Source organism: Platalea leucorodia, assembly GCF_965183815.1.
Source record: "Platalea leucorodia genome assembly, chromosome: 9".
NCBI classification, from domain to species: Eukaryota; Metazoa; Chordata; class Aves; order Pelecaniformes; family Threskiornithidae; genus Platalea; species Platalea leucorodia.
In genome coordinates this window covers 35,936,959-35,953,823 of record NC_138831.1, presented here as the reverse complement: position 1 = coordinate 35,953,823, position 16,865 = coordinate 35,936,959, and the positions used below count along the sequence as shown (strand labels likewise).

The following is a 16,865-nucleotide window of genomic DNA, read 5'->3' as shown; positions in this document are numbered from 1 at the left end:
TATAAATGAATGGCTGGTGGGACTGTTTGTAACAAGAAAAATCAGACCCCTCTACCTAAGGTCTTAAAAGATCATTAGTTCCAAAGAATTTCAAGGGCTTTCTCCAGCTCAGTTTGTCAGAAGTGAAAAGCATTTGAATTGTACTCCTATAGATCTTTAGACAAACAGAATTCCTCTGTAAGAGTCTCATCAGTTCTCTGTGTTTGCATGTATTAATTTTTCCTTTAAAATAGTGTAATTGCGGTATTTATATGCAAGAAACAGCTCAGGAAAAAGCCAGTACCAAGTAGGGCACTGTGCTGGGAATCAGGAGATCTGTGCTTGGTCCTAGCCTTTGCAGCAGATTTTCCTCTGTAATCTTGGAATGAGTTGCTGCATTTGTTTCACTCAATCAGGTCCTTGTCTACAAAATGGTAATAATAATTATTTTCTTTTTTCCTGGCTTTTCATTTTACTTTTAAAACCTTCGAGGCCTAGACCAAGTCTATGATGTTTGTAGAGGACAGTGGGGCCATGGTTTTGATTGACTGCATACAAATAATCAGGTGATCAATTAACACCTTTTTCTTTTTTTGTGCCATGAAGGGGGATTGACGAAGATGATGCAAAAGAAAGCAAATATTGTTGTCCCTGCAGGCCATTGCAGCTGAAATAACTTGATTTTATTACAACAGTTTCAAAATGGATGCTTACCTTGTAACTGTAACTCCCTCAGTTCCTTGGAACTTTGGTTTGTAGACCATCCAAAGCCTATTTGTGTTGTAAATATATTCCATAGGAAGAGCCCGTATCTGCAGTCTCATGAAGAGAGGACAAGTTTCTTTCCAGGTCTGAACTTCTTGAACAGCCCTGACGTAAATAAGCAGCTGAAGCAAATTCATGGTTTTGGATTCTGTATGGATTCGGGAAATTCTGAATATTGTGTGAAGTTTATGTAGCTTGATTTCTTACACGCAGAGAAATCTTTCCATTTAGATTTCTAAAATAACGTCACTTAAAGGACAATGGCAGAAGGTTGTAGAGGAGGAGCTGTGCAGGAGTTGTTATCAAGTGCATGCCTGGGAGTGAGGCATGAGGCTGTATGAGGTGCGCTAAGGACTGGGGGGGGGGAAGGAAGTGAAAGCCCATTTAAGCCACCCACTCCCACTACCCCTTCCCTTCCGTAAAGTTCATCCTGCTTTATCAATTTTTCTCTCTGCTCAGCAACATCTGCAGTTGCTCAGATACTAATTTGCCTATGATTGCAATGGGAGATGGTTCGTGACTCAGGCTGAAGTAAGCAAGCATGTCTTCCAGAGCTTTAATAACATTCAAAGCAGGGAAAAACTTGACTATGGATAGAAACCTAGCAAGTCTTTCTGATTGTTTATTTTTTATTTTAAAGGTTATAAAATATGTTTGAACAATAAGTTCTGAACATATAGTACCTTTGCTGCTGCTTAATTTCCCGAGAAAAATAGATTACAAAATTATTTGCTGTAGACGTTGATATCTATAATTGGAAAAAAGGCATGTTGGACTGGTTAAGATAGGCTGGTGCAGGTGAGTCTAATAATGACTTACTGAACACTGGCTGCCGTGACTGAGTCTGGAAAGTCAGTTATGTTTGCTGCCTTGGTTTTGCAGTCTAAATCACCCAGGAACATAGTCTAATGAGGAGCTACTGCCCGGCCTGCCCAGTGTTTAATGGCAAAGCTGGAAAATCCTAGCAGAGACTATATGCACAGTGAAGTTAAACATTCAATGCTTTGCATCAGCCAGAACCTTTAGAGAGGCACCATTTACTCCAAGAGGAGTAAGAATTACGAAGGAAGAAAGCAGCCCATTAGGGAGAATAATGAGGAAGAAAAGTTGATTGTCCTGAAACTTTGTATAAAAAGAAACAAATTGGAAGAAGCCCATCAGTTTGTTTTCCTTTGTCAGGCAGAATCTGCTGGTGGCTCAACACACTACACTGCTCTGTGCAATGTGGTTCTTGCTGCTGAAAAAAGCTTTCACAACTAATGCATGAAATCTACCTTTGTTCTTCTGAGCTTTGTGTACAAAACAGCTGAGAACAGCATTTGCAGTGACTTTGGTTTGGTGACTATGTTACTGCCCCAAAGAAAGCAATAGTAATACAGAGGAAAGCATGTTTTTTTCCTACTTAATTTTTCAAAATTCTAGAAGCATCATGAAATCTCTCAGCCAGACCATAATCCTAAAGCTTTTAGAAACTTTCAGCAAAATGCCGCCACCCAGACAGATTCTGCAGTCCGTAGTATGAATTTTGCTTGAAAAAGAATGGGGCCCCAAATGTTTGAAACTGCACGCTAGAAGGCTAGCTGGTAATTAGTCTTCCCAGAGAGGACATTGTAAAAACAAATCATTGAGCCATTTGTTGCTGTTCTACCTAAGAACACAGTTAATTAAAAGAGCCTCTTTGCCAAAACCCTGAGAAAGAGCTCGGGATGCTCTATATGTTTCTAAAATAGAAATCAACAAGCAACCCTCTCTTTTATCAGAGCTTTGCACCAGCCCTTCTGTAATACATGCGCAGTTCACTACAGGGAAGAAACCAGGTTTGGCATTTTCATAGGAAAGAGCTGCAAGGTGATTTGAAACGCTGAGAAACAGTATCTACGGTGATTTTGTCATCGTATTTTTTATGTCTGTTATAATGGAATATGAAATTAACTTAAAACATTTGTCCCAGAGCCTTGGCTATAAAGTCGCTACAGATGCAGGAGATGAGAGCATCTTTCTAGGTCTTTTTGAAAGGCACTGGGCAGCTGGAGTCTACTGTCATTTTCCCACTAGAGCAATCTGAAATGGTGGCATCAGAGAGGTTCACAAAGGGGAATCTAATGGGAATTGTGGAGAGGGTCAAATGTTCTGCATTCTTTAAGGGAACTCCTGTAGAAGTCTGTTGTACCAGTGGCATTTTCCGGGCATTTTTTCCCATAAATATCTGGCAAATTGTGTTTGTCCTTGGGAGGCAAATGCTGCAAGGGGACGACTGCTGGAGAGGCAGGGCTGCAGCAAAGACAGAGCAGGAATTGCTCTGGGTTTTCCTGCGGTTTCAGTTATGGGAGTAGGTGGTTCTGTATATATTGATGTGATCAGAGGCTTGGCCAACTTATCAGTCCCCAGGAGCTCTCTAGCAACGGCTTCCTGTGGCTTAAGGTGTGCAGTATGCACTGTGGAGAAACATGGGACAGATTCTCAGAAAAGAGTCCATTGCTCCAGTTTAGTTTCATGCAGGACAGAAGGGACATAGTGCTCTCAGCAGCCTCACTAGACTTGCCTCCTCCCCTGCCTCGGATGTGGCAGCCCCTGTGATAAGGCAGTCCTGGTGCAATGCAACATCATAGGGTAGGAGCTTTCCTTGTACTGCTCAGGAGCTCCAGGCTACTCAGGAACCACAGATTGGTAGCTGTATGAATGCCCATGTCTTTGGAGACAATTCTCCTTAATTTCACAGCCAGACTGTATTTAAAAGAGAATATTCACATGATGCTGGAAGAATAAGGCTGAAGAGTATTTGGTGACTTTTCTGGACTTTTTGGAATGCTTGATTTGAATAAAGGCTGTCTGCTTAGTCCCCATAGCTGTACAGCCTGGGGACAGGGCATCTCACTAGCCAGCTCTGAATGACAGCCACACTCTCATGGTGAATGAACGAGCTGGGAGTTCTGACTAGTGGCAGGACCATCAGATGCAAGGGGAATGCTTTAGCTGTTGTCCTTAATCTGCAGTTTCTCGGTGGGAGCGAGGAGTACCTTTCCATTCAGCATCCTTCCCAGAAACGTTAGTGTTTGTGAAGTTCAAAATTAAAAACTAGAAGGAGGCCTGTCTTGCCAGGCACTGACTGTGCTTTGAGATTGGATGTCAAGTGCCAAAGACTATGGGAGAGGTTTTGGACCAATAGAAAGCAGGAAACAGCAGAAACTTCACAAGAGATCCCGCTCTGTGTCCCATGTCGTGGTCCCAGGTGAGTCTGCAAAAACCGGTGGACCATAAGCCGGAGCCCTTTTGGTGGGGAAGCAGTGCAAACACATTTTCTTTATGTTAGGCAGCAAGAGTGAGCTGCACGCAAATGTCTTGCTAATTAAGCTGCTGTAGGAAATGGGAACTCAGCCAGGCATACAAAGAGCAGGGAAAAACCCTAAAATGAAGCGAGTTAATATTAGCACAAGTTACACCAGCCTCATCATGAGGAACCATAAGGGAGAAGGAGAGGAGCTAAGCAAGGTCACGAAAAATGATCAAATTGTGTGTGTGTGCATATACAAAAACTCATGAATACTTTGACAAAAGCTAGTGGTGGATTGTTGAGAAGCCAATGCAGCTAAGTTCCTGCTTTGTTACATAGATAAATTGCCAAAGGAAACATTATCCAAACAGTTCTACTTCAAAGGCAAAACGACAAGCTTTGGGGAACTTGCGGTACTTTCAATCTGGCCAATAACCAAGTGTAAAGTGTAAAGTATACATGTTTAGGAAGTAGGACACATGCCGTTCAAGACAGGCCTTTCCCATGCTCTCAGACCAGTGCAGCTTCATTTGATGTGCAAATGCATGATGTGTGATCTGTCCTGGCAATGTGCTGCCTGCCAGCAGCACAAACATTTCACAAGCACCCTTTTGGGTTACTTCAGCCGGCTGTGTGCACAGCCTCCTTGGCAACCTCTGCAGCTGGAACTTTTCTTACAGTCTATTGCTGTTGTGGTTGCACAATCCAGGTTTATTTAGCAGGTCTCGTCAAAAGACTCCAGGCAGATAAAAACACCTTAAAACCAGCCTGGAATTGCAGGATTTGATGTTAGATACTAGGATTAAATGGCAGTACAAGGAATGGTTCCAGTAATGCACTGGGGAACATACCAGTAAGGCAGACTTCATCGATCCTTAAGGCAAATTGTCTTGGCAGATGTCCCAGCCTTCCTGGGCATTGGAGGCTTTGGCGCATTACAGCTGATGGCAAGGGCCCTCCATAATGTGTTTATAAATGTCACCTGAAATCAGGTGAAATAACGTTCCCTGGAGTGCTTCCTGGCACTGCAGGCACAGCCAAAAATGTGTGTGCTGTGCGCAGTACAGGAAAGCCTCTGCTGTTGGGTGAAACTCATCCTATAAACCCATGAAAAGTAACAGTGCAAATGCTCACCATATAGAAGAGTGGATTGTGGGTGCAGTCCTTCTTTTCAGTAGCAAAAAATAGTTGTGGTCTTTACGGTGCAACAGGGCTCTAGAGTACCTGTGCTGGGGGATGAGGTTGGCTTTTAGTAAGGGTTCAGGATTTAAACTCAGCTGGCTGAACTGTTTTAAAATTAACCATTCTTATGAACCAGGGGCACGTAGATGTGCTTTTTCTCCCCCTCTAACAGTAAGCTAAGGGGATTAGGGACGTTATGCAACAGCTCTGGTGACTTATCCCAGTTGTACCAAGAGGCAAGTCACTCTTGTGCCTCTACTTACTGTCTTTGGGACAGGCTCTCAGTCATATGTGTGTGCACAGCCTCTAGGCCTCAGTCTTAGATAACCAAGCACTTGGTGCTGAGCACTAAGCCGGTGTAGCAGCTGTGGCTGCACAGACAGCTTAACCTGCTCTTCACTGCTGAAATGACTGAACTTGCACTGCAGCCAGCTGTAATAATCTGTTGCTTGTGTTAACCTTGAATTCCAGTGTGTCAGTTCCGGTCCTCTGAGAAAAATTAGGCAAGTGCTTATTGAAACCAGCATCTCAGCACTCCACGTTGTGCTGTGTGGAAGAGGAAAGTGCGACCCCAAGCCCTAGTAGTAGCATATTCTAGCCATGCTTTAGTCACATGAAATTATACCACTACTCTCACATCAGCCTAATCTATGCTTATAAATGGCCCAACTTCATGCTGAAGTCCCCCACTTTGCTTCAGAAGTTCCTGAGCTTTCTGGCAGAGCCACACATAGTTCCCTGATACCTGTGCACTGTCAGGGGACACAGAGGATACAGTAAAGATACAGAAAGAATTAATCAACTATGTGTTTAACAAGGACGAGGAAGAAAGATGCGTTTTATGCAGCTGTAGTCTAATGTGCTGGGAGAAGTCTGAATGGGTTGGGAATGCTGATGGCATCTAATAGCCACAGAGGCTTTTCCCGCTTCCTGATAGCTATAGCACTGTGAATATCAGTCATTGTGGTATGAAGTTGTTATGAGAAAAATAACTTCCTGTGTTGATGGACTTAGCATGCAGTAAATGGAGATGTATGGATGCAAATGTAAGGTGGTTGTAAATGTAGCTCTCCAGAGCTCTAGGTGTGACCATGCAGAGAGCCATAAGTAAGCAATACAGTGCATTGCTTGTCTTTGACTTCCTCTCTAGCTAAACTGGTGCCCTGAATTCAGCGTAATTATGGGTTCTCTTTTTTCCAGGACAGAACTGAGAAATAAGAGGGCACTGTAACACAGTGCCCCTGCATATGCAAGGCAAGCTTTTTCATCCTGGCCTCTGCAGGGAGGAAGAGAAAGAGTGTTCTTTGTAACTGGGCACCAATAAATGTGTGAATGCTATTCAAGTAGTATCAATATCCATCACTTTGTCTGAAGGCCACAGAACTGAAATTCTTTTTGCCTTTCTTCACATCCTTTTCCCAGAAGAAATGCACAATTATTTCCAAACTCTCCCTTTATTATAGCTGCATACACGTTTATTGATACATTTACTTTCACTGGCTGGGTCTCCACAGAGTGCTTATTTACTACGGACTGAACTTTGCTCATTTCTGTAGATGACAACACTCCTTGTTTTCAACGGGTTCCAGAACAACCTTCCTTCATTCATTGTGCTTTCAGAAAAGCACTCCATTGCTTGTGCCTATGTGACTGCTTGGAGTGGTGAGACAGGTTGCAAACAGGTCAGAGAGATGGGGAATATGGAAAGTGCTAATTGTCCACTCGCAGTCCCATGACAGAGTGTTGTCCATGCCACTAGTTAAATAGAAACGAAACTCTGCTTAATGTATTCCTGGTATCCCAGACTTTCAGCAACAGTACTCCTTTTTGAGAATGCAATTTCACTCCTATTATTAAGTTTATTCTCTATTATCCCATCTGTTTTAGTCAAGTTACTTTATCTATTGTGATTGCCTGTAGAGTGTTGATTAAACCAACAGTATTATTCTGTGACACTGAGGTATAACCATTGCTTGCCATACAATGAAGTAGCTTGGCCTTATTAACCGAGTAGTTACTTTATCTAAATAGGCACCATTTCAAAAGAGGACTGCTGTTCCTGGCAATGAAAGCAACCCTGGAACAAAAAAGGGATTGCTTGAGAGAGAGTTGTATAATACCTGGCCATGTGAATTTTACTGGCTGTCAAATAACATTGTCTGTCCTTTTCCCCTGTTTTAGCATTTTGAAATTAAAGACAAGTAGAATATCACTCCATAAAAGATCTGAGTGTTAATTTAATCATCTCTGTGACTCATCTACTAGAGAAAGAAAAGGCATCATGATTTTTTTAAACATTATCCAAAACTCAAGCTGTGATGCAGCAGTTTGCAAGGGTGCCCCACTGGTTCTGATGATTTCAGATCTTCCCCAATAGCTAAACTTTATGACCATGAGGGTGAGGATGAACTTTGGCTATGACCTAGATCTGCAATTCACAAGTGTTTTCCATACAGCTGCAATAATATTCCAGAAAATGTAATTGGCCTTTTACTTCATTCACTTTTGCAAATGAAAATAAAGCTACTGTGAGAGCAGATCTTTTGCTAAGAAAATATTTTTTTTAATATTTTTATAGCTCTGTCAACAATAAAGGAGTCTCACAGTCTAAAGTCTTTCTCTAAACCTTTTTAATGAAAAAAACTTGATAGAAAATATCCTTTTACTTTTTTAATAACATATAACTATATACATGATTAAAAACTGTAACAAAAAGCTGCAGGGACTGGAAAAATGTTTTGTTGGTTCCATGCAGATGGTACATTTAAAAAAGGATTTCACAAATCCATGTACATCAAATGGAGCTGCAGTGACAGGGTTGAAAAAAATGGCAACTCTATATTATTTACCTGAATGTACTGGGAATAAAGCACAGACATACAAAATACACAAAAAGAATACAAAAGAGTACACAGTGTAAATGCTGTTAGCACAAGAAGTTTCTTTTTTAAGTAAAGAGGAGAAAGGAAGTAAAATCTCCTTTTTCACATTTTATATTGCAGTTTAAAAGATAACTAACCTCTTATTTGCTGTATTTTGTTTTTCTTCACTGTGACATACACTACAGTAGAAGTATATGGCATTTGCATTTAATAACTCAGGAATATTTTGATTCATCTCCATGTCTCTGAATGTACTGTCATTTCTGAATAACATCATGTATACATATTGCCTTAAAAACACATACACAGCTTGACATGAGTTAGAAATACAAAATATTGAGGGCCACCACACTACAAAGTGCTGGATACTCTTGTCCTGATCCAGCAGTATGTTTAAGGACACACACACCTTCAAATCTAAGAGGAATTCCTCAGAGAGTAAAGGAAGTTAAGAACGTGCAGAAATGATTTGCTGATCAGGTCTGGAGTTTTCAACAGTTTGTAGTATAGACTCTGCAGCTAGGAAAACTGTTACACCTGAGGCTATAATTCTGTCCTTACGCCCCAGATAATGTAGCTACACAGTGTAGATGATTTACTGCACTTTTAAAATAAATTTTCTTAATTCTAGGTTAAAACATAAAATGAAACCTCTTTAAAAAAAGTCTGGGGAATTGATGAGCTCTGCAGCTGGAAAGAAGAAAGAGATGGTGTCTAGTTTGTTAGTTAAAAATTGGAAGAGTTTCTGTAGGCAGCGGGTAATAATGTGAGAGGTTTTAAACACCTCACTTCTAAAAGAACTTGCTCATATTTTTGTCCTCAGCAAAAAAAAGAACAGACATAATTGAAAAGTCAGTACCAGCCAGTAAGCTCACCTGAGGCTCACAAGCATGGTGAGGATGGCAAGCCATCATTTAGTAAGAAAATCAAGTCAAGCTTACTTCTTGTCAGGTGGGCTTTTGCTGGGTTCTTCCTGCTGTAACGAATACTTAATAATTCCCAGTGTAATCACAGGCAGTTTAATAGCAGACAAATAAATGGAGTCTGCGTGTGCATATACTTGTTTAAAAAAAGAAAAAAGGTGAAAACAACAACAATAACAACAACAACAAAACTAGACAAGCAGTGAAAGCTGAAATATTCTGTGAAGCCTTGGGATCTGTTCCTGTTCTCCTTAGCACTCTCCCACCCTGTCTGGCCATGCTCTTTTGGCAGGCAGGTAAAACCTTTCAAGTTCCTGTAAGTGAGGGAGGATTTTTGCTTGTAGCAAGACATAAAATAATTATGAAAATAAGCATTGAAAACCAAATCGCTGTGGGTCATGAAAGCCAAATCTCACTGATAAGTATTTGGATTTCATTGTCCATCTAATGGTTTGATTCCCTCCCCAGTTTGACCTCTTCATATGAGCATGCTAATTGGAAAGTTGCCAATATACCAGTTTTTGGCTTGTTACTATTCAGAGTCTTTCATTTTTTAAGAACATCAATGATACTGCTTTATGTTGTTCATTGCTAGCATTTTGGGTAAAATCTGGCTTGTAAAGCCCTGATTGAAATAGAATGTCAGTACAAGGCAGGTCTGTTTGAGAAGGCAACCTGAAAGCAGTAAGACTTATTTTGTTTATTTAAAGAAGAGATAAATATGTGTGTGCATGCATTTGCATTTAACAGTTTTATAGCTAGAACCGTTATTAAATGATGCCCAATAGCAATTTTATCTCATTATGATTTGTTTTATAAAGAAGTAACGATTCTCAGGAGAGTTTTATGAAAACATGCAGAGTTGGTTTGCATTACATATGCAGTTATGTGCCCAGTATATATGTTGCAACTTAATTTCTTAAATATATATTGTGTAACACTTTTTATTCCTGAGTGCTGGTCTCCATAAGGAATAGAGAGGGTGGCATCATGTGCTCTTCTGCACGCGGTCCTTAGTCATTTTAGGAGTTCTTCTGAGGGATCTTTATTGTCACAGTTTTAACTTCAGAATATTCTCTCAATCCACATTCACCCCTAAAAAACAAATTGCAGCATCAGCTTACACCAGACATTAATTCTTTATCACGCAAAAACCTGCAAAGTGATTCCTTGATAAAGTTAAGATATAACCTAAAATTCTCAGCATAGGTTTCTGTTGTACTATGATTTTGTACAGGTTTTCCTTTCATGCCATCTTTCAGAAAACCTGAAGATGAAGTTTCAGTTTAGGTCAAAAGAACAATGGATGGCTCCAGCATTTGATAAGAAGATACAGAATGACATTAAACCCAGAAATGCTCACTGTCCGTTGATGGAACTGTTGGGAGTGGATTGATGTCCTCTGTCCTTTACAGACCTTCAAAATGTCCAAACACCAAGACCTACCCCACTGGCTAGTGAAATTACTGCTTATATTTGCACTCAAGAAAGAGAAGGTCCAAACTGAGTATTACGGAAAATGAACTACTCACAACCCTGGGTAAAGATGAACTTGACTCCTAACCCACTGATCTTTTTTCGCTGACAAAATATCCGGCAGCAGAACCAGCATTTGCACGTACTTTGAAAGAGCGTTCAGCTTGCTCATATTTCCACTAGATTGATGTAGAAGACCTCTTTTAGTCCTGGCAAAGCATCTGACGTAGATCCTCTATACTGCTAGAAGCTAGCCCCTTACTAGGTCCCAGTCATCTGACATATGTCTCTGAGGGGAACATGTTCTGCTTTCGATAAATTATGCTTAAGAAATGTGTGTTTCTGAATGCTGTGTAGATTTTGTTGTAGTCAGCTCTGGCCTGGCTCATCTCTTAGGCAACTTTGCTGAGGTTTAGAGTGGATATTGCATGGCTTCTTGGGAGTTATGCCTGTCTTCTCTGAAGTATAGGTATTTGCATTTGCTGTGCATATTTTGAGTAATAGAGAAGTGTGTTCTAGTCAAGTCATTAGTTAAGTTCTAATATGTCTGCTCGATGCTGTGTATGCAAAGCAAACAATGTCCCCACCTCAAAACAGGTACAGTCCAAGTCTGGAAGTAGAGTATCTCTTCTATATGAACTCATATGAGGATTCTTTTGTACAAGCTCTTACAGACATTTGTTTCTTGCTTAAATTCTTATCCCCACCCCTAAAGCACACACAATACTGCTCCCTTACTTATATTAAAATCTAAAAAGTGCTGACATGCATATCATGTTAGCATGTTTACTATTTAACACTGCCTTCCCTCTGGATCCTTCTGTGTAGAATTTAATGCCAACTGCACCATAAAGAATATTTCAGGGGAATTCCTCAGAACCTCCTTCTAATAAGCGTTGCTTTCAGAATGGAGTGAGGGGCCACTGTTCAAAGCAATTATACCCCTCTGTATGCCCACGGTGTTGCAAAGCCTACTTTGTATTTACCTCTGCACTGTAAATTTTACACAAAATATAACATTGGGGAGGAACTCCTGTAACCTTCCTTGGAAAGTTAATTCATTTGGGCAGAAATATCAGTATTTACCAGCCCATTTCACTCCACCTGTAGTTTCGAAAACTTTCTGATGTGCCTGTTCGCTTAGTTAGCCTTACATGTGATATAGTGGCTGATATTTAACTCAGACTGATGATTCAGTAGGCATTTTAAGATGTACCAGAGTCTAAGTACATGCAAGAAAATATATTAGTAAAGATTTTTTGACATGTGAAAGGTTCCCATTGATTCCCCACCCCCAGCTTTCCGTAGAAAGTGGTAGATTTGTCTCCAAAGAATGACCAAAAACTTTAGCTATTTATCAGACTCGGATGAGCCACAGAACCATTCCCTTATGTCTCAGTGGAAGCTGTCACCGGGAGCCGCATGGAGCCCAATAACTAATGCTAGTAAGTCTCTCAGTGTGAAAGTTTCTGCTTGATTCAGTAGGGCTGTGGCTTGGCTCCAGACACCTGTTGCACACATTCTGAAAAGTCAATAGATAACCTAGCCAACAGAGTATCCACCGCCTTTATGTATGTTCCAACTGCCAGCTGGTTTCTTATCTTGGTCTGGCAAACAAAATTAGATATATTTATTGTCTGTTTCTTCAGCTCAAGGCTTCAGGGCCTTACGCATTTGTTTTCTGGCTGAAAGTTTGGAAGTGTACAAATGTGATGAATTCTAAGGCAAGTATTTTTCAAAAGTTAAAAAGTTGCTCTTGCTGAATAGGAGGATGGGTCATTCCACCCATTCAGAGCAGAAGAGTCAGTATGTGTTCAGTTAAAGGGCTCACTTGTTCCCACAGCCTAATAGAGGGAAGTAGGGAGCAATAACATCCTGTTCTATGGCCACTTTGGGTCGTCTTGGATTGCAGTTTGGTATCAGGGTGAGAACAAGGGTTGTGTCTGTGAAAAGGAAGGAGCCCACGGGTCAAGTTTGCATGATGCTATCCCTGGGTTGTGTAGGTGTGAGGGAAGGGGAACAAATTGCTCTTCAAAAAGAAATATTACATATTCTCTTCCCTCCTTCAGTCCAAGAGAAAAAAGATAAGGAAAAGAATGATAACTCCAAGCCGTTCTGCCTGCACTTCTTTTGGGGAATGCAACTATGTACTGCTGTATCTCAGAGCTATCCAGACAATACTAATTCCTATGACATTAAAAGATAGTTCTGAAGTAGAATGGCACCTCCTTCCCTTGCAGACATTTAGACAGAGACCAGAATTTTGAGGGACTCTGTCTGATATAAAACGGCCACATGTGGCTATCTGGGATGAGTCACCTGATTTTTAGTTAGAGGAGTTAAATTTTATACCACTCAGGTAGTAATAAGAAGCTTTAAAGAAGTGTGAATGTAAAAAAATCCCTCTTTCAGGCTCCTTTAAGAATGCAAGAATATTGTAAGTAGCCTTAATGTAAACAGAAATCAGCTGTATTATGTACATGAGTTCTGGTTCTCTACTGGTATGCACATACCCTGCTGCATTTTGTGGGAGTGTAAAATGAGTATAGCAGATCTCAGCTTTCTGTGTTCCTTTTTTTCCCCGTGTGTGATAAAAATACGTGAATTTAAATGCAGGAACAAAACAAGTCCCAGATAATACGGTGCTAACACGGACAGCACAGTGGCACAATTATGATCTGGCTGTAACATAGTATTAGCTTAGCAATGACACACCTATGTATGGACACTTTCTCTTCTTTTCTTTTTGTTCTTTAATTGCCTGACTCAACATTATTTATGCTGTAAAATGTATCCCTTAAAAACAGGGATCTAAGAAACTGTGGCATTTTAATAAAAAGTAGGCAGATATTAATGCAGGGTGGAGGAGGTGAATTAGAAGGTGATATCTGATCAAAGACGTTCTGAAAGGAGTAGAATAATTACTCATAAGTAGATTTTCAGGCATCTTTGTGAGATAGAGATTATTGCCATTCCAAACATTTATTGTTTATGATGAATATTTTCAAAGCTGTAGATGGGAATCAAGTGTACAACTACCATAGATTTTTCTATGGGAGATGGGGTGCTGCCTGGTTTTCCCCCCCTTTCAAAAACTCTATGATATCAATATGTGAATATTTGGCTTGCACAGTTAACCTCCCTGAAGTCAATGGGGTCACTCTTGGGTGTCAAGTTACTCATGTGCTCTATCGAGCTTAATAGTTTTAGAATATTTTCACAATGATAAGAGTTAGATGAGCTGACATATTTATGCCAATGTGAGATCACCTCATAACTCATGAATGTGGAGAGTAGTATGAATGTGTTATTCAAAGTACTCCCTAATGAGGGAAAATATTTCAGACTACATAGAGCTTATTTTATAGATCAAGTTGTATACTTCAACATATTTAAAGTTTTAAAGAGTTTGACCTTACTTTAGTTTTACTGCTGAGTTTGCCATTAGCCATAAGCTATTTTGAAAGCTTAGGTGAGACATATCTGGTGTACATGCCTCCTGCACAGAAATTAATTGAATCCTTTGTATGCCTAACCAATCTGGGGCTGATGCAATTGCTAAACTTCCTTGTGATTGTAATGAGAATTAAAAACTGGTAAGACTTTAAATTAGGTATATGGGACAGTATTTGAGCATGGAGCTCCATTTCAAAATATTTGACACTTAGTTGTAAATGGAATAAGAAAAGACAGAAAGCTTTGTAATGGAAGGTGATTTTTTTGAAAGGGATGTCAGCACATTTGTCTGTCCTTCTCTAGGCCTGATTTCATTTAACATTGTTTACAAATCTGGAAGAGAAAGACAACATTTTAATAAAATTCAGATGCACCTATATTAATAAATGTAGGAGAAAGTAAAGAAAGAAAAAAATAGCAAGAGAGGCAAAATATATGGCAAAACAGCTCTGAAACAAGTACACCAAACCAGTCAACAAGCACACAGCAGTGCCAAAAAGAATATTTTTCTGCAAAAGTGCTGGTTAATATGGCTAAGAAAAAGTCTCAGAAAACACAGGTTACAAGTTCAGAAAAATACTCAGAAATTTTCAGTTCCTTTCAGAATAAGGGAGTTCCAGTAACTTATTCTGCTATGTCAAAAAAAAAAAAAGAAAAAAAAAAGAAAAAAAAAAAAGAAAAGGGTCTTACCACGTAAATCAATTGCATTTAGAACTGGCAGTGATTCTCAGTCATCTTATATTATGCTCTGATCCTCAGATGGGAATATTTCCTGATCTTAATTTGCATGGAAGGATTCACTAAATCTTAAGTTGTAGAGCTGAAAACAGTTTAGAAGACAGCAGTGTAATACTTACATCTCTCTCCCATTGCCAGACATCTTGAATCCTCCGAAAGGACTTTGGGCATTTAAGGCATTGTAGCAATTTATCCTGTAACAGGAAGAGGCATTAAGTCCAACTGCGCTGTCAGAGAGACCTTTGGACAACTCAGGGAGAGGCTGAAACTTGTGGAGCTAAGGACACTGTATACCTCTTAGTAATAACAAACTTGTCTCATGTTAAAAAGAAATGAGGGATTTATGCCACAAAAATATTCTGCTCCTTACTTGTAAGGAGAATGGGATGTGGCCTGTGAGGGCTGGAGGAGGGCACCAAACACTTGGACGCAGCTTCAGTAATGAACTGTTAATCTGCTGACAAACCTCAGTGCCAGTTTATGACACAGAGCTATTAGATTTGAGTTTGTCTTTTTTCTCCCCTGATTTCTCATGGATCTTTAATTTACCCAGGCTTGGCATACCAGATTTCAAGCTATTAAATTCTAGAAGTAGCATTACCTATTCCTAAGGACTAGAGGGAAGAGGTGACCCCTCAGTTCCTTAATGTTGTAGAAAGTACGATTCTTTGTGCCTTTAGCAGAAACCTCTCAGGATTCCCCTGCTGCACAGAAAGGATCATTTATACTGCTTTGTTTGTTTTCAGTAATGCCATTCAGCACCGTGGCTGCCATGCTAACGGGAAGCAAGGCGCTTTCCAGTTTTCAATAGCATTCACCCGCAGTGAGCAGAGTCACAACACCTCCCTACAGCTGTTCCATATCTTGGTTAGTAATTCACCACTAGGATGGTCTAGATAAACATTTTTCAGACAAAGGGTGCAAAACTGAGGTGCCATAATGATAGTGAGTCAAACTCTTTATCTCCAAGAGCAGGAGTGTGATAACTTCTGCCTTACCATACTGTCCCAGCCTGCATTGCTGAAGAGACTGTCAGGGCCTTGTTTATGTCATTTGTAAAGACAGCAGCTACCAGCCCAAAATCAGAATTGTTGGCTCTCTCTATAACTTCATCCATGGTTTTAAATCTCAGTATTTCTTGAACAGGCCCAAAAATCTGCAACAAGAATTAATCATTAATTAATAAACCAGCCCACTCAGAGGCATTTTATTCTGGTTTTATTCTGCATTTTTAATTGTCTTCTCTCTCCTGTTGCACTCTTTACAAATTCCCACAGCAACATTTAATAGTGATAACAGCTGTCTGTAAAACTGCATGAATTTCCCAAAGCAGTTGCCTCAGTGGAACTCATCCATTCTTCCCTTATCTGTTCTTTGAGGTCTGAGACTTTAGAGCCAATGACAAAAACTGAGCTTCTTTACCCAACTGATGTCAGCAGTTGCTGTGTGCATAAGGAGTTCTGAAAAGATTTTACTCTCTTTTTTTTTTTTTTTTTTTAATATAGCAGTGATTTTCTTCCTAAAGCTTTTGTCTCAGAAAGTAAACAAAAGGAAAAAAATCATGTTTAGGGCATTCTAAAATGATCTTGCCCGTGTGTGTGAATACCTCCTCCTTGGCAATCCGCATGTCATCTGTTACATTGGAAAACACCGTAGGTTCAATGAAGAAGCCCTTTCTTCCTAGCCCTTTACCCCCACATTCAAGTTTTGCTCCTTCAGTAATGCCGCTTTGAATCAGTTCCAAGATCTTGTTGTATTGTTTTTTATCAATCTGAAAGAGAGAAGAAGCCGTTTGACTTGCAGATTGTGCACCAGACAATCAAGTCAAAGTAGTTTTTTAGGCAAGTCATGTCCCAGTGAGTAGACTCATGCTTATATTTATTACTCTTTGAGCTGGAGATGCCAAAGATCTACAAACAGCTGCTGACTGTAACCTAGGGCTCAGTCGTCTTAAGGATGTGTCCCCTTTTGTATGTGGCTTAACTCACATTCTTGCTAAGCAATCTGGTTTATAAGCACAAACAGAGCAGATGATTGTTATTTTTTGTCCCAGGTTAACTTCCTGAAAATGGTACAAGCCCAGCTGGTTATTAGTGGCAGGAACATTTTCTAAAGACCTATTTCTAATTCTGCCCATCTTTTCCTTAGAATTCCTGGCTCTCTAGTGGTCTACAAGCACAGCTACGGTTGTAG

General features: G+C 40.1%; 1 protein-coding gene across 2 annotated transcripts in view; it reads right to left on the bottom strand.

The window, feature by feature from the left end:
* Positions 1 to 9,619: 9,619 nt before the first annotated feature.
* Positions 9,620 to 16,865, bottom strand: part of ALDH1A2 (aldehyde dehydrogenase 1 family member A2) — a gene marked incomplete at its 5' end in the record, with an annotated part of 55,164 nt that continues 47,918 nt past the window's right edge. For both annotated transcript variants that reach the window (XM_082322781.1, XM_082322782.1), the window contains 4 exons: positions 9,620 to 10,097; positions 14,792 to 14,866; positions 15,671 to 15,828; positions 16,279 to 16,443. In XM_082322781.1, coding sequence (XP_082178907.1) covers positions 10,025 to 10,097; positions 14,792 to 14,866; positions 15,671 to 15,828; positions 16,279 to 16,443 — 471 coding nt within the window. In that variant the 3' untranslated portion in view covers positions 9,620 to 10,024. The remainder of the gene's footprint in view (positions 10,098 to 14,791; positions 14,867 to 15,670; positions 15,829 to 16,278; positions 16,444 to 16,865) is intronic.